Here is a 23,760-nt window from a genome sequence, read left to right on the forward strand (position 1 = left end):
TCCAAGTCCTCATCTGCAGCAGAACTATTTTGCAACCACGCCCTCTGGTGAGCTGGCACACAAACTTCCTTTCCCCCAGCCTGGCTGCAGCCCACTTCAGCCCAGTGACTCACCACATGCAAATCCCAACTCTGTGCTACTCTCTAAGGCACGTGCAGCGTTTGTACCTGAGTTGGTTGCTGTGAGCGTCAGATCAAGTGCTGTGGTTTTGCTCTCTCCCCTCCTCGTGGGGCTGCTGTAGATGGGCAGGTGGCAGTAGTTGCGTGTCTGAAAGCAGGAAATCAGAAAGGGGAAGGTTGGGGTGAGGGAAAAGGGGTGGAGTGGTCACTCCACCTGCACTATGGTCCACTCTATGGTCACACCACCTGCAGCTTGCTCATCATGCCAGATAGCATGATGAGGGTGAGCTGGGATTTGAGAAGGAGCCTAAGGCAGGAACATACAGTCATCTTAATGTTCTCAGTGACTCTGGATGCCATGGGCTCTGTTGTAGCCCCCTACCCACACCCCCCCCCCCCCCATGATGCAGAGAACCATCTCCTCCATAGGGCTGAGGAGATACAGGTGTCCTTGTCCCCCATCAGTTCTGCTGTGCTCCTGGTGGTTACGGGCCACCTTGTCTTGAAAGAGAGATAAAAGAATGTTAGTGATTGTGTTACACTGGCTGGATTTTAAGAGGCCGCCGCCAGGCGCAGTGGGCGATAAAAATGGCAGCCTACATGTGCGGGCCGCACAGTGCAGAGCCGCTGCAATCTACCATGCGGCGGCTCATTTAAATAACCGTCTTGGCCCGCCCCTCCCCAATCACATGGAGGGTGCGGGCTCTCTGGCATCGGCAATGGCGTCAGTTCCCTGCATTGGCTCCATTTTTAAAGGACAGCCAGCCCTGCCAGTAAATTTAAATTTTTAAAGAAATACCGCACCCCCCCCCACCCCAAATGTGCAGAATAAAATTTTAACGCCCCTTTCCCACCCCCCAATAACAAGTAAATGAAGTATCTGCCCTTTCCCCCCAAAAAACACTTACCTTTGGAATATGACCTTCAACACCCCCCTCCCCAAAATTGTGCAAACTTCGCAGTTCATCCCTTCCCACCATCCCCTACATTGATGATGATTTGACTCCGTCCCCCACCCCCGCACTTAAAATCTTAATTGCCCCCCTCTCCCCACCACTTGCTTTCCCCAGACAGGGAATTGCAGATGCGGAAGTGCCGGCCATTGCTCTGAAGATCACAGCGGGCTCGTTACATCCCAGGTAAGTTTATTTAAATTCATTCATTTTATTCATATACATATGTAGATGCAGGTCCCGTCGCCCAGTGGTGGGGTCCACCGCAGAGCCTCGCCGATGCCAGGAGGATCGGGCCTGGCCCTCCCAACATCGGACTTCGTGGCGAGCCTCTGCCGGAACCATCTTCCGGCACCCCCTATCACAGAGCCCACATCAGGAGCTCGGTAAAATCCAGCCCACTGTCTTTTGGGTAATGTGCCATCACAACTGAATAGCTGGTGGTATTTGAAAGCAGCAGAAGCTGGGTGTGATGCTGGCATCATTGGAATATATGTGAGGATGAGGTGGAGTGCCTGGATGTTAGGCCTGAGCACTAGGGACTGTTGATAGCTGTGATTGGAGTGTGGTGCGTTGGACAGTGTAAGACGTTGGTGGCATGGTGGAAAAGAGATGGCCTCTGAAGATGCATTCACTGACCTTGATCAACCACATGAGGCCATTGAACTTCTTGCAGCACTGCTGCCAGGTCCTTGGGGCCAGACTCTGGGAGTTGACCACCCTGGCCACATACTCCCATTCCGTTCTAAGGGTTTGTGTTGAGGGCCACCTGCCCCCCTAACCCCGCAGAAACATGACCTCTCTCTGTCAACTTCCTGGACTAAGGCCTCCAGCGCCGCATCAGTGAACAAAGGAGCCCTTTCTCTTCCCTGGTGCTCCATCTATGAAGCTTCTACTTGCAGCCAGTTTCAGTACAGGCAGTTGTCATGATTGTCATGATTGTATGTGTGGGCTTGAGTATTACAGACTATACGGTACTTGGAGAAACACCTGTTGTAAGGTCGGATGCTGCAGCAATGAACTGAAGCCTTTATTAAAGCTTGTTAAATCTTTGTTAAAGTTAAATCTGTGACTTCAAGAGTGATTCTTTCAGCCTGAGATGTGACAGCAGTCATCAGCAGCTCCCTTCCACTGAGTGCAGCTCCCCTTTAAATGAGAGACTGCCTTTGAGAGGAGCAGGCTGACAGCACCACGTGATATCAGCCAAATTTGCTCGACCCCCTGCTGAGTTCTCAGGCAGCCAGCGGTGCAGGCCGATGCAAAAATCAGAGAAAGAAGGAGGTAGCACCAAATTTGTGTGCTGCCTTCCTCTAAGGGAACTGACACAGACAGATGTTGAATAGCCACCCCTGTGCCTGAAATTGGGCCTCAACGAATTTTTAGCTCATTGTTACTTATTACCTTTGTCATGCAGGCCCCCACCTGCAAAGAATGAGGCATATTAATTCTGGTCATATGAACATTGATTTTAAACTGTTGCTGGGAAGAAGAGAAGGCTTATTAAAAGGGCTGCCAGACACTTCGCTGAAAAACATTTGCATACTAACAGACAGTGCTTGTGGAGACAAAGGACCATTCCCTGACACATTCAACCCACAATGTATTTTGATCAGCAGACACTGAAGGTGTAAGGAACAGCATTCCAGAGACTGCTAAGGTGACACAATCCACAAAAACCAGAACTGGTGAAACCAAGTGGTCACATGACTAACTGGATGGTCCAGGGTTTTTGAACAAGCCACAGAGTTTTTGAACTCAGAAAGACTGTTTGCTCCTGGAGTGAGAAGACCTCTCCTGTCTGCTCCCATCTCTTTCTCACAAGCCTCCGGACCCATTTGAGGACACATGAACTTCAAGAGAGAAAAGTCTCCTACATCAAACAAGGTTTAAGAAGAATACTGAGCCCCAACAAAAAGCAAGACCTACCTACAATCAAGGACTTTACAGCAAACTCGAAGAACAGTAACCAAAACCATCTTCAGATATTGTCTCAAACTTTTCCACTTTATTTCTTCTGCTCTTTTCTGTCTCTATCTGCATGTGTGTATCGCATATGTATGCTAGCATGGGTGTGTCACATATCCGTAGGCGTTAACCGAATTAGAGTTTAAGTTTAATAAAGTTCAACCTTTTTTCTTTAAACCTAAGAAAGCCTGTTTGTGTTGGTTTCTTTGCCTTATAATTGGAAAGCAGTGAACAAGGATTCACCAAGAGGGAGCAAAAAAAATGGTGTGCTTAAAATTAAACCCTGTTACAGTAAGACCACCGGCACAGTGGCGCAGTGGTTAGCACCGCAGCCTCACAGCTCCAGCGACCCGGGTTCAATTCTGGGTATTGCCTGTGTGGAGTTTGCAAGTTCTCCCTGTGTCTGCATGGGTTTCATCTGGGTGCTCCGGTTTCCTCCCACAGCCAAAAGACTTGCAGGTTGATAGGTAAATTGGCCATTATAAATTGCCCCTAGTATAGGTAGGTGGTAGGGGAATAGAGGGACAGGTGAGGATGTGGTAGGAATATGGGATTAGTGTAGGATTAGTATAAATGGGTGGTTAATGGTCGGCACAGACTCGGTGGGCCAAAGGGCCTGTTTCAGTGCTGTATCTCTAAATCAAATCTAAATCAAAATCAAAGACCAGGTGAAAGCTGAGAGGGAACCCTAGACCCTTTCTCACCTGGTCGTAACACCTTTCATACTTTCCTGGAGAAATAAAAGAGAGTGAGGAGAATGACAAAATGAGCCAGACTGGAGCTGCTGATCATTCTGAGTCAATTTTGAGGAAACCGAGTTTGGAGAAAAAGACAATAGAGCAAATATAAAAGGAACATTAAAATGAGAGAACTGAAGATGTCTGAAATGAATGGAAAAAGCTGCAAGTTCAACTGGGCATTGTGAGTTACAGCCTGCCACCATAGCACTTTATAACTAAATTGATAATCACTGCACAACCTAGTTATTACATAGGCCTGAAGATCTGATATCATGATTTAGTCTACCATAAAATAATCCATTTCTAAGAATTTGAGGCAATAGTGAGTATCAACAGCAGTTGGGGCCAATGAAAGACCTCTATGGGCATGTCTTCTTGAGTTCAATTGCCACAAATAGAAACATTAAGACAGATATTTATACTAAGACTAAACTTTTGAACTTACCAGTTACCTCAAGAATTGTCCTGGAAACGACAATTGTTTTGAGAAAGACATAAACTCCTGTTTAAGTATTACAATACATTAATCATAAGCTCCATTTACAGACACTTTGTAGCATCTTCCCTCTACACCAATCTGAGCATTCAAATAAAGGGAGTATTGTCTTTGCTGTGTACAGGTCCAGACAAGCTAAAGTTTCATGGCACAGCAAATGGATGGGGTTCCAGGCAATATCATTACATAGAATTACATAGAATGTGCAGCACAGAAACAGGCTACTTGGTCCAAAAGGTCACCCCTCTTCATCTAACCCGATCAGCATATCCTTCCAATCCTTTCTCCCTCGTGTATTTATCTATCTTCCCCTTAAACGTGTCTAAGATATTTGCCTCAGCCAGTCTTTGCGGCAGCAAGTTCCACATTCTCATGACTCTCTGCCTAAAGATAGAAGATCTCAAGGCTTTTAGCGTGTGGTAGTTGGGCAATGCACATGTGAGGGCATATACAAAAGACAACATCCAATTCAGATTACAATAGGATCGTATTGTTGCACACCCTAGGTTACACTAGCATCTGATTGGATATTAGGTAGCATGGGTATACCCCTGAACATAAGACACAGAGACTGCTTACGGGAGTGACCAGCTACCACTGAGCCTGAAAGACTGTCCAAAGCAGGCCTGAAATTTGAAATAAGAACATGGGAAAGTGCAGTCCTGAAAAAGAATCTGCAGTCCATAATCTTATAATTAAACTAAATCCAAGAGAAATACTCTTCACACAAGAGGTGGTAAGAATTTGGAATTCACTGCCTAAGTTAAAATGCATTCAGGAGAATTTTTTTAGCCAGTGGTTAGCAAGCCCAACAAGAGAGGAGGTGGTTCTAGAATTAGTTTTTGGAAATGAAGCTGGACAGGTGGAAGGGGTTATCAGTTGGGGAGCACTTTGGTGAAAGTGATCATAATTAAGTTAGATTTAGGGTAGTTCTGGAAAAGGGCAGAGATTGACCAGAAATAAAAGTTCTCAATTGGGGAAAATGCTCATTTTACTAAGCTGAGATGTGATTTACCTAGAGTGGCCTGGAACAGCTACTTGAAGGTAAATTATTGCCAGATCAGTGGCAGGTATTCAAGGAAGAGATGGTGAGGATTCAGAGCAAGTATGTTCCCTTGAAGAAAAAAAAGGAGGGACTAACAAATCCCGAGCCTCCTGGATGTCAAAGGGCCTAAAAGAGAGCCTAGAGGGAAAAAAAGGGAAGCTTATGACAGATGCCAAGGTCTCAATACTGCACAAAACCTAGAAAAATATAAAAAGTGTAGGAAAGCAAAGAGAGGGCATGAGAAAATATTGGCAAGTAAAATCAAGGAAAACCCAAACATTTTTTATAAATGCATAAAGAGCAAGAAGATAACTAAAGAAAGAGTAGGGCTTATTAGGGACCATAAGTGTAATCTGTATGTGCAAGCGGAGGACATGGGTATGGTTCTTAAGGAATACTTTTTGTCTGTTTTCACAAAAGAGAGGAATGATATAGACATTGCAATCTGGGAAGAGAAGTGTGAAATATTAGATAAAATTAATATAGTGACAGAGGAAGTGTTAAGGAGTTTAACATCTTTGAAAGTGGACAAATCCCCAGGACAAAATGTATCCTAGGCTGCTAAGGGAAGCAAGAGAAGAAATAGTGGAAGCTCTGACCATCATTTTCCAATTCTCTCTGGTGACAGGTGTGGTGCCAGAGGACTGGAGGACAGCTAACCTTGTACCATTGTTTAAAAGGGGAGAAAGGGATCGAGAGAGTAATTACAGGCCAGTCAGCATAACCTCAGTAGTGGGAAAATTATTGCAAAACATTCTGAGGGACAGGATAAATCTTCATCTCGAAAGACACAGATTAATCAACGAGAACCAGCACACATTTGTTAAGGGAAAGTCGTGTCTGACTAACATGATTGAATTTTTTGAGTAGGTAACAAGGAGGGTCAATAAGGGTAGTGCATTTGATGTAGTATTTATGGATTTTAGCAAGGCTTTTGATAAGGTCCCACATGGCAGACTGGTCATGAAAGTAAAAGCCTATCAGATCCAAGGCAAAGTGGCATGTTGGATCCATTTTGACTGAGAGGCAGGAAGCAAAGGGTCAATGGGTGTTTTTGTGACTGGAAGGCTGTTTCCAGTGGGGTTCCGCAGGGCTCGGTACCAGGCTTTTTGTGGTATATCAATGATTTGGTCTTGAATGTAGGGGGTATGATTAAGAAGTTTGCAGATGATACAAAAATGGTTGTGTGGTTAATAATGGAGAAGAAAGTTGTAGATTGCAGGATATCAATGGACTATTATTCCTTTATTAGCTGAGATATAGAATATAACAGTAGGGAGGTTGTGCTGGAACTGTATAAATCATTGGTTAGGCCACAACTTGAGCACTGTGTGCAGTTCTGGTCACCTCATTACAGAAAGGATGTAATTGCACTAAAAAGGGTACAGAGGAGATTTACAAGGATGTTGACAGGACTGGAAAAATGCAGCTATGAGGAAAGATTGTATAGGCTGGTGTTGTTCTCCTTGGAACAGAGAAGGCTGAGGGGAGATCTGATTGAAATGTACAAAATTGTGAGGGGCCTGGCTAGAGTGGATGTGAAGGACCTATTTACATTAGCAGAGAGGTGTGACTAGGGGCGATAGATTTAAAGTGATTTGTAGAAAGATTAGAGGGGAGATGAGAAAAAATGTTTTCACCCAAAGGATGGTGGGGGTCTGGAACTCACTGTCTGAAAGGGTAGTAGAGGCAGAAACCCTCAACTTATTTAAAAGTTGCCTGGATATGCACCTCAAGTGCTGGAGCCTGCAGGACTATGGACCAAATGCTGGAAGGTGGGATTAGATTGGGTGGCTCGTGTTTTGGCCGGCGCAGACACAATAAGCCAAGTGGCATCTTTCTGTGCCATAAACCTTCTATGATTCTATGACTAGTCAGGTGGGCAGAACAGTGACAAATGGTATTCAATCCAGAGAAGTGTGAGGGAATGTATTTGGGGAAGGCTAACATGGCAAGGGAATACACAATAAATGGTAGGATATTGAGAAGTGTAGAGGAACAGAGGGCCCTTAGAGTGCATTTCCACAGATAGCTGAAGGTAGCTGGACAGGTAGATAAGGTGGTCAAGAAGGCATATGGGATACTTGCCTTTATTAGCCGAGGCATAGAATATAGGAGCTGGGAGGTTATGCTGGAATTATATAAAACACTAGTTAGGCTACAGCTGGAGTATTGCACGATAGGAAAGATGTGATTGCACTAGAGAGGGTACAGAGGAGATTTACAAGGATGTTGGCTGAACTGATGAATTTTAGTTATGAGGAAAGATTGGATAGGCTAGGGCTGTTCTCTTTGGAAAAGAGGAGGCTAGGGGGAAGACCTAATTGTGCTGTATAAAATTATGGGGAGTCCATGTAGAGTGTAAAGGAAGGCCCTCTTCCCCTTGGATGAAAGGCCCATAACCAGACGGCATAGAGTTAGGGTAAGAGAAGAGATTTTGAAGTGATTTGAGGGGAATAATTTTCACCCAGAGGGTGATGGGGATCTGGAACTCACTTCCTGAAAGGTTAGTAGAGGCAGAAACCCTCATAGGATTTAAAAAGTACTTGGATATGCACTTGAAGTGCTGCAACCTGCAAGGCTACAGACCAAGAGCTGGAATGTGGGATTAGACTGGATGGCTACTTGCTGGTGCGGACATGATGGGCCGAATGACCTCTTTCCATGCTGTAAATTTCTATGATTTCTATGAAGAATCAATTAAGTGGTTTAATAAGGAGGTGAAAAAGGTACCTCCATGGAAGCTTAGGGCTGGTTTTACCACAGGCAGATGGGACTTGGCCACCGATATAAAAGTCGGTGGCGAACCCGCTTTTGCCGGGCCCGGGGATCCGACCCGCATTTTAAGTGTCCCCGGGCTTCAACTGTCCCAAGGCGGGACTTCCACCGGCTTGAGGGAGGAGGTCCCGCCTCAATGAGCTGCCGGCCAATCAGCGGGCCGGCAGCTCTTAGTCCCAGCAGCACCCCTGGGAGCGGTGGCCACTGCTGGGACTGCAGCCCAGCCAACACCATGGAGCCAGGACCTCAGGTAAGTTAGGCTTGCCTCTCCGAGGGGGTGGTCGGTGGTGGCAGCGAGGTAAGGGCAGTCATTTGGGAGAAGGAGGGGGCGTCTTAGGTCAAGGGGTTGGGTTGGGAGGCAGGGCCGCCCTCAATTGACTGCCATAGCACCCCCCTGGAGCACAGAAAGATCGGCAGCTATTGCTGGGCGGCCTTTCAAGTCCCCAGTATGCCCGCTTGCCAAGGGTAAAATACCCGTGGAGGTGGGCAAATGCCCTTAAGTGGCTAGTTAAGGGCCTTGATTGGCCTGGGGGGTGGTGGGGGGGGTGAGCCGTTTGCACACCACGCCCGCTCCCCCCCCCCCCTGCTGACCACCGTAAAGTTGGCCAGAGGCGTGAGTGGGGCAGGAAGGCCTCCTGAAGTCTCCCCCTCAATTTTACGCCGCTCCCACGCCACCATCCAACCCGTTGGGGCAGTGTAAAATTCAGCCCTAAGAGTATTAAGGGATTTGAAAAGAGAGCAGGAAATGGCCACAAAATGATTGATCAGATTAATCAGCTTCATGGATTAAATAGTATATTCCTGTTCTTAGGTTTTAAAATGTAGTTGAGTCAAATATATTAATGGGAGATTAATAGGACACAACATTAGGCATCTGTGTTCATGCAATAAGGGTGACAAGTAACAAGGTAATAAGAAAATGACGAGAAAAAGATGAGGGCAGAAAATGAAAGAAAGTTAAAACAAGCCAAATAAAGACATGAAAGAAATTCAGCTTAGCATTGCACCTTGCTACCCAGCTTCATCAGTACATTTAATTTGTAACTACCCCATGTGGGAGAGGGAACCAACCTTGATCAAGGTACCACACAAATCTCAGATTTGCTATCACAGCGTAATGTATTACAAAATAGGCCATGGCCATTTTGGTAATAATGATTTTTCAGCAGTTTGATCCAATGAAGTGCCAGCATTGGCGTTCTCGAGGTCAATTGTCACAGGTAAACATATTAAGATAAATATTTATGTAAAGACTTACCCTTTTAAGTTAATAGTTACCTGAAATTGTTCTTGAGAAAGAATCAAATTACTGTTTAAATATTACATTGTTAATCAGAAGCTCCATTAACACACAATCCAAAGCACTTCCTTGGTACACCAACAGGTTTTGGGAATGTGTCCATGACTGGTAATTTCACAGATGAGAAATTTCCCATTGGCTTCTTCAGACCAGCTTTTTTTAAAAATCGCAGTTTCACAGCTGACAGATGCTAAAGCAGAGACAGCGCTTCTGAACTTTGGACAGATTCGGGGATTTCCAGCGGGTTCCGATTTTTTTTTAAAGTCCGCCGGAAAATCACGAAGCTGTCCCAAGTTTAAAAGCACTGTTCCCGCTCTCAGCAATGGTCAGAGAAGAACGAGAAGGGGAGAGAGGTTGTACAGAGATGGAGAGGGAGAGAGACTGGGTGTGGGGGTACAGAGAGAGAGAGAGAGAGAGAGAGAGTGTGGGGTAGACAAAGACAGAGAGGGGAGACAGAGATAGAGAGGGGGGGAATGACCGAGAGAGGGGCTGACAGAGAGAGGGGGGGGTGACAAAGAAAGAGGGGGGGTGACAGAAAGAGAGTGGGGTGACAGAGAGGGGGGGGGTGACAGAGAGGGGAAGTGACAGAGAGGGGGGTGACGGGGGGGTGACAGGGGGGGGGTTGACAGAGTGGGGGGTTGACAGAGGGGGGGGGGTGATAGAGAGAGAGGGTTGCACAGAGGGGGGACAGAGTGGGGCAGAGAGTTGGGGGACAGAGATAGAGGAGGCAGAGAGAGAGTCATGGCACAGAGAGTGAGGCGACAGAGAGAGAGAGAGGGGGACAGAGAGAGAGGGGGACAGAAAAGGGGGACAGAGAGAGAGGGGGGACAGAGAGGAGGGGAGATGGTGGACAGAAAGAGAGAGAGAGAAAGAGAGAGAGAGAGGGAGGTGGGGGACAGAGACAGGGAGGTGGGGACAGAAAGACAGAGGGAGGTGGGGGACAGAGGGTGGGACAGAGGGCACGGGGATGACACACAGAGCAGGGGGACGACACCGGGGGGATGTCGACACGGGGGAAGAAACAACAGAGGGGGGACACCACCGAGAAGGAGGGGGGAAACACAGAGAAGGAGGGGGAGGGCGAGAGTGACAGAGAGAGAGACAGACAGACACAGAGAGCAAGGAGGGAGAGAGGGCAATAATGATCACTTCTGACAGATGGACATCTACCCAGAATACGTCGCATCACTACACAAGTGTACGGGCAGACATTGACTACTTGTGCAAGCATAAAAAACGCCAGGTGTCTCATTAAATCAGTGTCCAAAATAGTGACAAGAAAGTAAATCAACAAATTTGTCTTCTCATTTAAAGCTGCTTCACAAAAATGCACATTTGTTGTTGCTTTAATTATTAGTAAGATAAATTTTTAATGCTTTTATCTTTCCAAAATTGTCTCACCTGCCCCCTATGAGCAGCTCAGTTATTTTAAAACACAGGGTTAAAGGCTTGTGTTATGTACACTCATTTTAAAATGGCAGAAGTCACTTAGGGAATGTCTCGATTTCTATGCTCTGGCACACATTACTTTCACTTGGGTCACAAGCTCAGTGACATGTTAAAGTTACTGGCCTTATACGATATAAGTGTCACAATTGTGCTGCTATCCATTTGGAATCACATTGTTCCAGAACTTGTATCAAGGGGAAAACAGGCAAGAAAATCCAAGGAATGTCCAGAAGTCAACACTGTAAATTCCTGAAGAATACAACAGTGCGGTGTAATGGGGCAGGGTGATATTGGCAAAAACAGGATGCTGCTGATCCACATACAATAGTTAGTAAATACAATGTAATGGTTAGCTTTAATAAAACTTAATCTATAATGAAGTGTCTATGATTCCTTAACAAAATCCATGCTGCATTTGCAGTTTTAAAAACCTTGGGGGAGGACATAGAACAAAGAACAAAGAACAGTACAGCACAGGAACAGGCCATTCGGCCCTCCAAGCCTGCGCCGATCTTGATGCCTGCCTAAACTAACACCTTCTGCACTTCTGGGGCCCATATCCCTCTATTCCCTTCCTATTCATATATTTGTCAAGATGTCTCTTAAACGTCGCTATTGTATCTGCTTCCACCACCTCCCCTGGCAGCAAGTTCCAGGCACTCACCACCCTCTGTGTAAAAAACTTGCCTCACACATCCCCTCTAAACTTTGCCCCTCGCACCTTAAACCTATGTCCCCCAGTAACTGACTCTTCCACCCTGGGAAAAAGCTTCTGACTATCCACTCTGTCCATGCCGCTCATAACTTTGTAAACCTCTATCATGTCGCCCCTCCACCTCTGTCGTTCCAGTGAAAACAATCCGAGTTTTTCCAACCTCTCCTCATAGCTAATGCCCTCCAGACCAGGCAACATCCTGGTAAACCTCCTCTGTACCCTCTCCAAAGCCTCCACGTCCTTCTGGTAGTGTGGCAACCAGAATTGCACGCAATATTCTAAGTGTGGCCTAACTAAGGTTCTGTACAGCTGCAACATGACTTGCCAATTTTTATACTCTATGCCCTGACCGATGAAGGCAAGCATGCCGTATGCCTTCTTGACTACCTTATCCACCTGCGTTGCCACTTTCAGTGACCTGTGGATCTAGTAAAAATTTAATATGTTTTAATGGCCATGTTAGAAACAGTCATTAACTGATTTTTTTTTTGCTGTAAATTGGATTAAAGGACAAGTTTTGCAAGTATGTCAAAAATCAGTAACTGCAATGTGTATCATTTACAATCCAGTTTGAGGGAAGACAACCTGAGTGGCTAATGCCATTTGAAAGTTGTCTGTATCATATAATTACATCATAAATGCACCTTTGCTAACAGATAAGAGATTTGGCTTGGACATAAATTGGTTAATCTGGAACACAATCTTACAGATAGTGACAAAACATTTTGTAATTGAATAATAACTGCAGTAACAACTGCCCAACGTTTTGCAGAATAGCTTTTTGTTAATAATTATCTTGCCAGAGCTGAATCGGAATCGACAGTGATGGACTGAGATATAGACATAGTGAATTTCAGAGAATCACGTTATTGGAGGAACTGAAGGGCACTCTTTATTTGTAATTATGTTTATATAATTTTGTCACTAGCTTTGGTAAATTGAATAAAGTAGTCTTGCTGTTAATCTCTCTGTCCCTTCCTGGCCCACTGCTTTTCTGTTTCACATGACTCTTCTGAAGTACTATCTGCTCCATCCTATAAAATTCTCCTGCTTTGGAAATTCCTGTCCTTTTGTTGGCTGCCCTGTTGTCAGACACATATTACAAGCAGGTGGCGAAGTTGCACAGACATTGACCACGAGTTAAACTGTCTTGTGACAACAGCAGTGTGAGAAACGGTCCGTCTTCCAATTGCTGATTTTTCTACTGCGTCACCTCAATAACCTCAATAACAATCCTCTCCTTGCGTTTTATAGTTTATTGGATGAATTTGCACCCCTGACCCAGTGTGAATCCACAGAGGTCATCCGATAAGGTCCATCTACCACCCTGTGACCTGATGTAGCTAGCTCTATTGTGTCAACAAAAGTAATTCGCATTGGCATTGCATACTATTTTGCTTGCTAGTTAGCTAAAACAGTTGTGCTGTTCTCCATTGATGTTTGTATGATTAGATTAGATTAGATTAGATTAGAGATACAGCACTGAAACAGGCCTTTCGGCCCACCGAGTCTGTGCCGACCATCAACCACCCATTTATACTAATCCTACACTAATCCCATATTCCTACCAAACATCCCCACCTGTCCCTACATTTCCCTACCACCTACCTATACTAGTGACAATTTTTATAATGGCCAATTTACCTACCAACCTGCAAGTCTTTTGGCTTGTGGGAGGAAACCGGAGCACCCGGAGAAAACCCACGCAGACACAGGGAGAACTTGCAAATATTTACAGGGAGATAAGTGTTTTAATTAGGACTGTGTTTTGATGACATTTGATTGGCTGTACACTTTATATACTAATTAACTACCCCATGTCCATGGCTGATTCAATAATTTTGTCAAGTGTCCATGGTGCAACATGTACACTAATCTGAGCACTCATTTAATAGAAGCATTGTCTTTGCTATACATAGGTTCAGCTGAGCATTAATTATGGAATTTTCAGAGCACAACAGAAAAAGGATGGGTTCCAGACAATATTATTAAATTGTGGTTGCACAATATTTTATTTGGAAAAGATGTATCCTGTCTTCATTCTGGGAAACACATAATAAATATTCAGTTTATGGGTAACTCAGTACAAGCCAGCTGTACACATTTTGGGGCAAGGATATACTTTTGATTCAATTTCAAGTTTAGTGTAATGTATATGGCCTGAAATTGAGCTGTGACGTTACAGCGTATGAAGAATTATTATGTTCATCCTTGCCCGCTTTTTGTAGGAGACTTTAACCCATTCATTTTAATGCATTAATTGTTGTTACACTTTAACCCCACAGTATAATTTCAAGGCCAGTGAATTTTAAAGTTTAGTTTGGTTGACTCTACTTCAAGTTAAGCCATGACAGCAAAACAAAGGGTACAGGTTCAAATTAGGCAAAGGCCAATTTAAGACTGATGTAAGCAAGCTCTTCTTCATGTGAAGGGTGACCAACAGTTGGAATGGACTTCTGGATAGGACAATGGAGGCAAAATGTTGGAATCATGTAAGGCATGTTGGAATGGAAGGACTTTCTAGATGGATGAGCCAAGATAGTGTGAATGGCCTTCCCCATCCATTTTTATCTAGTGCTTCTACACAATACTCTTGACTATGACATACTAAAAGAGAAAATAAAGTCTTGCATTTATATAGCACCTTTCATGACCTCAGGATGTCGCAAAGTGTTTTACAGCCAATTAGGTACCTATGAAATGTAGTCACTGTTGTAATGCAGACAAAACGTTTCCCCCACAGTTCCTACCAGGACCATTCAGCGTTCTCTTTTGGAATTCTCCGGATAGAAAATACCAAGCAATAATCCAGCAATTTATAGGCAGACATCAATAGGCGTCTGACGTTAATCCATTTCAAGTTAATGTTACTTTGGCATTGTGAATTACTTCCTGCCACCATTTGTTAACTAAATTGATAGTCACCCCCTAATCAAGTTATCTCTTAGATCTGAAGATCTGTTATCAAGATTTAATCTACTAAAAGCTAATCCATGGCCCAGAGGCAATAATGATACTTTATGCATTGAAATATGAAGCATTTCCATCTCTGTTGCCTCAGTCCTACAATTAGCTGTCTCAGGAAAAGAGAGATACTGATTTTACACACTTTAGACCCAGGTCTTTCAGATCTGAGATCAATAATTTGTTCCAACAATGTGTTTTGTACAAAGATAGCTGTAGATTAGATTACAATTGTTAAGAATTTTGCAAACAAACCCAGAATTACCTTCAGATAAATGTGACCTTGACCACAAATCCTTGAGATAAAATTAAACTTAGATTTCCAGAGGGAAAGGGCAATGTTGGAGACAGATTAATACAACAGTGTTGCAATTCCATTTCCCACAGCAGTCACTATTCTGGTTTCTCAGAACGCAAGCAGTGTCAATTTATAGTGAATTTTGATCTCTGAGAGCTGTGAGCACCAGCTCAGTCCTAGAAAATCAGTGTGATGTTTAGGAAAAAGCACACAGTGAGATGCAAAGCCATGATAGTTAAGGTTTAGCAGAGTAATTGTGTCTGATAGGAACGGAGTAGTGATTCTTCCCCACACCACTGCCCCCCGCAATCATATCTAGCTGGACCCCTGACCCCAGGCTAATAGCCTGCCCACATGAAAAGAAGTCTTTGTTACAGAAACAACCCAGACCACGATCTACTGGATGTAAAAGCAGTAGAAGAAATAGGCTGCCACTTGTGCCACTAGGCACGGAAGAGGAAAGGAAATGCTGGATCCTCATCAGCAGTGATATGAGTGGGGTAGCAATAGGAACAGCTGGATAGCACTCACGTCAGCAATTTATTCTGTGCCCCTATACAAGAGATGGTGAATAGTGCCCTCAGGGACCTTTCTGGCATTTTGCTGCTCCATCATAGCAGATATAACAACGACGTGCATTTATATAGCACCTTTGACATAATGAAATGCCCCAAGTCACTTCACAGGAATGTTATCAGATAAAATTTGACATCAGACTAATGAAAGAGATGTTACGACAAGTGATCAAAAGCTAGGCCAAAGAGGCAGGTTTTCAGGAGGTGAAAGAAGTAGACAGAATGAGAGGTTTACAAAGATATTTCCACAGCTTAGGGCACACACACCTGAAGGTGAAGGAGCAAAGTAAACTGGGGATGCACAAGAGGCCAGGATCAGAGAAACCCAGAGATCTTGGAGAGTTGTATGGGTGGAGGAGGTTACAAAGATGGAGAGTGCTGAGGCCCAGGGGGTCTGCATACATAAATCATTAAAATGTCATGAACAGGTACAGAAAGTAATTAAAAAGGCTAACAGAATGCTGGCCTTTCTATCAAGAGAACTAGAATACAGTGGGCAGATGTCATGATTCAGCTATACAAAGCCATGGTCAGACCACACCTGGAGAACTGTGAGCAGTTCTGGGCACCATATCTTAGGAAGGGTATACTGGCCTTCGAGGGAGTGCAGCATAGATTTACCAAAATAATACCTGAACTCCAAGGATTAAGCCTTGAGGAGAGATTAAACAAACTAGGGTTGTATTCCCTGGAATTTAGAAGATTAAGCGGTGATTTTACATATTGAAATCAATTTAAATAAATGCAAATGAACTTACCTTGACCTGACGGCAGTCCCATGCCAATATTACAGTCGATGCCGGGGCGGCATAGTGGCGCAGTGGTTAGCACCACAGCCTCACAGCTCCAGCGACCTGGGTTCAGTTCTGGGTACTGCCTGGGTACTGGTTTGCAAGTTCTCCCTGTGACCACGTGGGTTTCCGCTGGGTGCTCCGATTTCCTCTCACAGCCAAAGACTTGCAGGTTGATAGGTAAATTGGCCATTGTAAATTGCCCCTAGTGTAGGTAGGTGGTAGGGGAATTGTGGGGCTGTGGTAGGGAATATGGGATTAATGTAGGATTAGTATAAAATGGGTGGTTGATGGTCAGCACAGACTCGGTGGGCTGAAGGGCCTGTTTCAGTACTGTATCTCTCTATGAATCTATGATTTGATCGCCGGCCGTAATATTGGCATGGGACGGCCATTGGGGCAAGGTAAGTTGATTTGCATTTATTTAAATTGATTTCAATATGTAAATGAAGGCCCCGCCGTTTGGGGTTGGGACCGCACTGAGGCCTCGCTGCTGCCGGTATAATGCGATGGGGCCTTCCTGGCATTGGGGGTCATGGCGGACCTCTCCCAGAAGAATTTTTCAGGCCCCCCCCCGCCACGACACCTGATATCAGAGGGTTGGTACACTTCAGCCCTATAGAGTTGGTTCGCAGGTCAGCCATAATCTCATTGAATGGCAGAACAGGCTTGAGGGGTTAAATGGCCGACTCCTGTTCTTCTGTTCCTATTGTTACGCCAATGTGTTTTGTTGAGTGATAGTTTTCTTTGGTCCTCTGACAGGAGATATGAATTTATATTTTCTTTGAAATGATATTTAAAAGGACCAGCTAAAAGGATGCCTTTGCTTGCAGCTTAAGATGATCACCTAGTTTGCAACATTGTACCCTGCACTGCAAAGAACTGTGAGGAGGGAAACGAAATGGCTGCATTTCCCAGCAAGAACCAAGACCAAGGAAGTTTAAAGGAACTATCTGTTCTTTCCAGCAAGCAGAGAAATACTACTAACTGCTATGTTTGAATCACTGAGTGACTGTCATGTGTCAAGCCCCTCCCCATCTGTGGTTTTAAGCTGGTGTTTTCTCTGCAGCAAAAGGAGAAGCAACTGACCTCTGACATGTGCAGATCCTAAGTAGGGATTCCACCCCCACCCCCCCCACAAACCCCCCCCACCCCCCCCCAAGCTCTCTCTCTCTCTCTCTCTCTCCATTCCAATGTGAAAGCTTTCAAATCCTGCTTGTTGACTGACCACTTTTGCATACTTTGGCTACAATCAGAAACCCCGTTGCAGGAAATCATCCGCATCGCTATCTCCAATGACTCATCGAACCAGTCACTTACCTCTTCAAACTAAAAGCCTAAGGAGCACTGAATTCAGCTCGAAGCCAGCCAAATCACCAAACTTCACAGACTGTATACATTTTATGGACTTGAACTCAAGCAATCCACCTTTCCCCACTCTGTAACCTATTTGCATGTGTGTAAACTTTTAATGTATGTGTGTGAATGAAAGTTGGTGTGTTGTTTATTATTTTAATAGTTCAGTTTAGGTACAATGAAGTTAACCTCTTTCTTTGTTAACTCAAGAAAACCTGTCCAATTGGTTCTTGTTATGATCATAGCAAGTAATCAAACACCTACTGAATTGGCCAGTACATCTACTTTAAGAAAGAATTAAACCTGCTGTGGTCAAACAAGGAGAGGGAAAAGAGGGAAGCCATTTGACCCCTGCTCACTTGACCATAACACTATGTTCATGGAGGGATTTGAACACAAGGATAAGAATTTTTAAATTGAAGGGTATAGCAGAGGGCCTTTCTGTATCTTTTACAGTTAATCAATTAGGTATACAACTATACCAGTGCTACCTCACTTTTCTCATTGTTGTTTTGATACCGTGAAACATTCATGCTCATCAAACTCATGAACAGCAAGTCTGACCTGGAGTAAAATACTCACTCAGTTTCTCATTAATAATATTAATAAGGCTTTACAAAGATGAAATGTAGACTTTTCCTGTCATTTTTCACTAACGTTGTGAATTAAAATGACAGTAATTGGTTTCTACCTATGTTCCACCAATTTGCACCCATGCCTACCTTTCAACAAAAATTAGCAAAGGCACAAATAAATAGAATGCAGACTTATATGAATTTGTAGCAAGGGAGCACTAGAATATGAGGAATAATTCATTGGGTGACATTGGGAAGCTAGACTCCATGCTTCCTGACATCACAATTTGAATTATTTTCATGTATCAGATGGCTCCCAGCTTGGCAACTCACTTTACACCACTCATTATGACAATAACAGAAGGAACAACACAATTGTAATTAATCATATTATCATAGTTAAAAATATTGCTGTTGGCTATGGCTTCATTTTACCAGAGGTCATGTGATATCATCATCAGGTTTGAATTTCAAAATAAACAACTGCAAATAACACACCTTCTAAGATCAATAAAGCTCTCCTACTTTGGAATGCAATATGGGATGCAATGCAAAAATAAATCTACCATCCAAACCAGTGCCACAAATAAATGGCTTCTGTTCTTTGTCGCTTTGAAACGTCTGGTTACAAAGTTATTTTACTCAGAGCAGTTACGTTTTCAGTGTCAGCAAAGTACATTTTCAACTAGGCCTCTGGACGTAAAGTCGGGGTTGGTCAACCATTATTGAAATCAATAGCCAAAGTGCTACACCAATTTCACACCTGGATGACATGTTATATATCTATGCCACCAAGGCAAGGCCAGCTCATGCTCTACCACATTGTTAAAGGAAAACCCACCTCTCTTTTACTGATTCAAGGTGGGTTAGCTTTGTTAGCAATGCCCATACAGACAAGGAAGGCTAAAAGACATTTGCTGCTGTATGTATATGGACATTGGGCGAAGCAGGATCAAACTCAGCTCTGATGTCCACCACCAGGCGGCACAGTGTATATAAAATATACAAACTGGGTGGTTTTATTTTAATAAAAAAAAGTCAACAGATGAAACTCTCCGCCGAACAAAGGCGGTGGAGGGGTGCCACCACCCGGTAAACGGGACCTGGAACAAGCAGAGATCAGCAGCCGCCAGCCTCTCAATCCGGTGCCGGGGAGGAGGGAGGGTGGGTGGGGGTAGGGGGGTTAGCACCGCAGCCTCACAGCTCCAGCGACCCGGGTTCAATTCTGGGTACTGCCTGTGTGGAGTTTGCAAGTTCTCCCTGTGTCTGCGTGGGTTTTCTCCGGGTGCTCCGATTTCCTCCCACATGCCAAAGACTTGCAGGTTGATAGGTAAATTGGCCATTATAAATTGCCCCTCGTATAGGTAGGTGGTAGGGAAATATAGGGGACAGGTGGGGATGTGGTAGGAATATGGCATTAGTGTAGGATTAGTGTAAATGGGTGGTTGATGGTCGGCACAGACTCGGTGGGCCGAAGGGCCTGTTTCAGTGCTGTAACTCTAAACTAAACAGCTGTCCCAATGCCTGCTGACACAATAGCCATGGCTCACATTTGCCTCTGAGTCAGAGGTCATGGTTTCAAGCTCCACTCCAGGCCTTGAGGGCATAATCTTGGCTGACGATGGAGTGCAATGCTGAGTGGATCCTGCACTGTAGGAGGTGCCTTCTTTCGAATGAGACATTAAACCGAGGTTCTGTCTATCCTCTCAGGTGGATTTAAAATATCCTGCAGTACTATTTGAAGAGGGGAAGGGATGTTCCCGTAGTCTCCTGCTCAACATTTATCCTTCAACCAACATCACCAAAACAGATTATCTACTCATTTACCTCATTGCTGTTGATGGGACCTTGCTGTGTAGTTTCCCTGCATTACAAGAGTGGCCACAATTCAAAAGTAATTCTTTGGTTGTAAAGCGCCTTGCAACATCCTGAGGTTGTGGAAGGTGCTACATAAATGCACTTCTTTCTTTCTACCTGAATGCACACACATAGAATGGCCAGTAGGATGAGGCACAGGATAATGGCTTCTGCTATTCGACCCGAGCATAAGTCAGCACATTCAGGTCAGAGAGCAGAAAAAAATTAGTCATTTTAAAATTTGATAGGAAACAATACAGGGAAGGGGAAGAAGTGGGTTCAAGTGAACTGGTTGCTCTGTAAAGTTTCTGAAACAAAAAGGCATGGTTATTGTTTCATGTATAATATAACATAAAAACAAGAAATGCTGGAAATACTCAGCAGGTCTGGCAGCATCTGTGGAGAGTGAAGCAGAGTTAACGTTTCAGGTCAGTGACCCTTCTTCAGAACTAGCAGATATTAGAAATGTGAAACCTTTCACATTTCTAACATTTGCCAGTTCTGATGAAGGGTCACTGACCTGAAACGTTAACTCTGCTTCTCTCTCCACAGATGCTGCCAGACCTGCTGAGTATTTCCAGCATTTCTTGTTTTTATTTCAGATTTCCAGCATCCGCAGTATTTTGCTTTTATTTTAATGGCTATTGTTTCACCTGTTTGTACCAAGAAATCACAACTCTCAGTCACAGTGCAGCCTGCCAAAGACCTGCCATGGCACACCTCCTGGCCAAGTGGGCAGTGACATAGTCTGTCAGCTATTTTAAACAGGATTGGCATTTTACCCTATTCTGGATGCAACTGCCAGGGTTCGAAACAGAAGAATCTTAATAGCAAAAAAAAATTCCGTTCAGCATGGAAATTATGTAGAACGTTTTAAATCACAACTAAAGAATAGCAGCCACCTTTAGTCATGTTATCTTGTCCAGAATGTGCAGAAAAACAGCAGATTCATTTCAAAGCACATTGGCCTCCGCAAAACATAAGTGTGCCGAATCCACGCTTAATTACATGTTTTAAAATATTTCTTATTAATACATTGTGCCAGATTACCTAAATGCCAAAAGAGCCCAATCAAAATATAGAGAAACATCAGGAAAAAAGTCTTGCAAAAGAAAGGGCAACAGTAACAATATTGCACTATTTCCAATGATTGATTTCAAATTACCTGCTTGAAGTACAAGGTTGGAAGTAAGTCCGATCACTAGAAGGCAAACAAGTTGAATCTTCTGTCTTTTGCATTTGACCATGGTGAGGTGTTCACTCTGAGCTGTGGTTTCACAAGAGCACGAAACTGAGCCCGTTAATGTCTTCAGAAAGGATTGTGAAGCTCACTAGAGAGAGAAAAAACACACTCTTACTTGCCCAGCAGAGGAAATGGATCCATCCACTGCTCGGAATGCCTAGAGTTTAAAAATAAACGAGTAAGTGAATAATGAAACTGCAGGATCATTTATTGAACATAATTTCGTTTCAAAGGTCAGTGCCAGCTGATGCTGCATTATTTGTATCCCTGCCCCTTTCCCTAACCTGGTGACCTAATCGCAGCATGATGTGGTTATTTGTCCCTTACTGTGGACTGCGATGTCTGTTTGAATATACAAAGTTGGATTACAATAATTGAGGTTGATTTTAGTGCAGGTGTCAATATCAGTGCATGAGATCGCAGGACACTGGCCAGCACCGAACCTTCAAGCTGTTGATATTTCCGAATCATGAACTTTCATTCCGATTCAAAATAATGATTTAAATGGTGAAGGGCCCAACGCGGTATCGGATATAACCAAGAAAGACTTTAATTTATAAAGCACCTCTTATGATCTCAGGGTGTCCCAAAGCGCCTTACAACCAATGAAGTATTTTCAAAGTGCAGTTACTGCTGTAATGTAGGAAACTCAGCAGTCAATTTGCACACAGCAAGCTCCCATAAACAATGATGAGATAAATATGACCAGATCATCTGTTTTTAATGGTGTTGGTTGAGGAATAGTTTCTAAGGAATGGGAGGGGAGATGGAGAAGTTAAGTGATGCCAAACTTGAGTTTTAAAAGCCTGTAGATCATGAGAATGTAGATTATGGGAAGTAGAAATGCTGTGAATGAAAGTAGAAAGCAGCAGAAACAAATGCTGGAACCAACCAGGGTTAAAATACAGAAGTTTTAAAAAGGCAGAATTAAAAGCACTTTATTTGAATGCACACAGCATTTGCAATAGGTAGGTGAGTTGATGCGCAAGTAGAAGTAAATGGATATGATTTACATGCCATTATGGAGACATGGCTGCAGGGTGACCAAGACTGGGAACTGAATATTAAAGGATATTCGACATTTAGAAAGGACAGGCAAAAAGGAAAAGGAGGTGGTGTAGTGCTGATAATAAGGGATGGGATCAGTGCATTAGTGAGAAAGGATCTTTGATCAGAGAACAGGGTGTAGAATCTGTTTGGGTGGAGCTAAGAAATGGCAAGGGGCAACAATTATTGGTAGGAGTGGTTTACAGGCCACCAAACAGTAGTGGTAATATAGGGCATGGTATAAATCAGGAAATTAGAAATGCAAGCAGTAATCATGGGTGACTTAAATCCACATATTAACTGGGTAAATCTAATGAGCACTAATCCTGCGAAAGAAGAATTCCTGGAATGTGTCCGAGATGATTTTCTGGAACAATATGTTGAGGAACCAACTAGGGAATAGGCTATTTTGGATCTAGTATTATGCAATGAGAAGGGGTTAATTAATAATCTGGTGGTAAAAGAATCTTTAGGGAAAAGTGATGATAGTATAATAGAATTTTCCATTAAGTTTGAAAAAGATGTAGTTCAATCCGAAACTCGGATCTTAAATCTAAACGAGGGCAATTATGAAGGTTTGAGGAGTAAGTTGGCCATGGTGGATTGGGAAAATACATTAAAAGGTTTGGCAGTAGATAGGCAATGGCTAGTATTTAAATAATTAATGCATGGTTTTGAAAAAAACATACATTCCTTTAAGATAAAAGAACCCAATAGGGAAAGTAAGTCAGCTGTGGCTAACAAAGGAAGCTAAATTTAATATTAGTTCAAAGAGGGAGGTTTATAAAACTGCCAAAAAAAAGTCGTAAGCCAAAGGATTGGGAGAATTTTAGAATCCAGCAAAGGAGGACCAAGAAATTGATAAAGAAAGAGAGAATAGAATATGAATGTCATATTCTAGAAATATAAATCCGGATTATAAAAGCTTCTATAGGTATGTAAAAAGGAAAAAAAATTGGCAAAGGCAAATGTGGGACCATTACAGGCAAAGACAGAAGAATTTATAATGGGAAATAGAGAGATGGCAGAGAAGCTAAATAATTACTTTGTGTCTGTCTTCACAGAGAAAGATACATGATGTCTTCCTGGAATAATTGAGATCTAAGGGTCTAGTGAGAATGAGGAACTGAAACAAATTAGGGTTAGTAAAAATGTAGTATTGGAGAAATTAACGGGACTGAAAGTTGACAAATCCCCAGAACCCGATGATCTTCACCGTAGAGTCTTGAAGGAGGTGGCTACAGAGATAGTGGATGCTTTGGTGATCATCTTTCAAAATTCTATAGATTCTGCAGATTGGAAGGTTGCAAATGTAACCCCACTGTTTACAAGTGGAGGGAGAGAGAAACGGGCAATTACAAACCTGTTAGCCTGACATCAGTAATAGGGAAAATAGGAGAATCTATTCTAAAAGATGTGATTACTGGACACGTGGAAAATAAGTCTGATTGGGCAGAGTCAACATGGATTTATGAAGGGGAAATCATGTTTGAC

General features: G+C 43.5%; 1 protein-coding gene across 1 annotated transcript in view; it reads right to left on the reverse strand.

Moving 5' to 3' along the window:
- The window catches only part of susd2 (sushi domain containing 2), a 140,843-nt gene extending 119,394 nt beyond the window's left edge, over positions 1-21,449 (reverse strand). The window contains exon 1 of the mRNA XM_068055197.1: positions 21,142-21,449. Within this exon, the coding sequence (XP_067911298.1) occupies positions 21,142-21,223 (82 nt within the window). The 5' untranslated portion in view covers positions 21,224-21,449. The remainder of the gene's footprint in view (positions 1-21,141) is intronic.
- Between the last annotated feature and the right edge of the window lie 2,311 nt (positions 21,450-23,760).

Source organism: Heterodontus francisci, chromosome 23, assembly GCF_036365525.1.
Source record: "Heterodontus francisci isolate sHetFra1 chromosome 23, sHetFra1.hap1, whole genome shotgun sequence".
Classification (NCBI taxonomy): Eukaryota; Metazoa; Chordata; class Chondrichthyes; order Heterodontiformes; family Heterodontidae; genus Heterodontus; species Heterodontus francisci.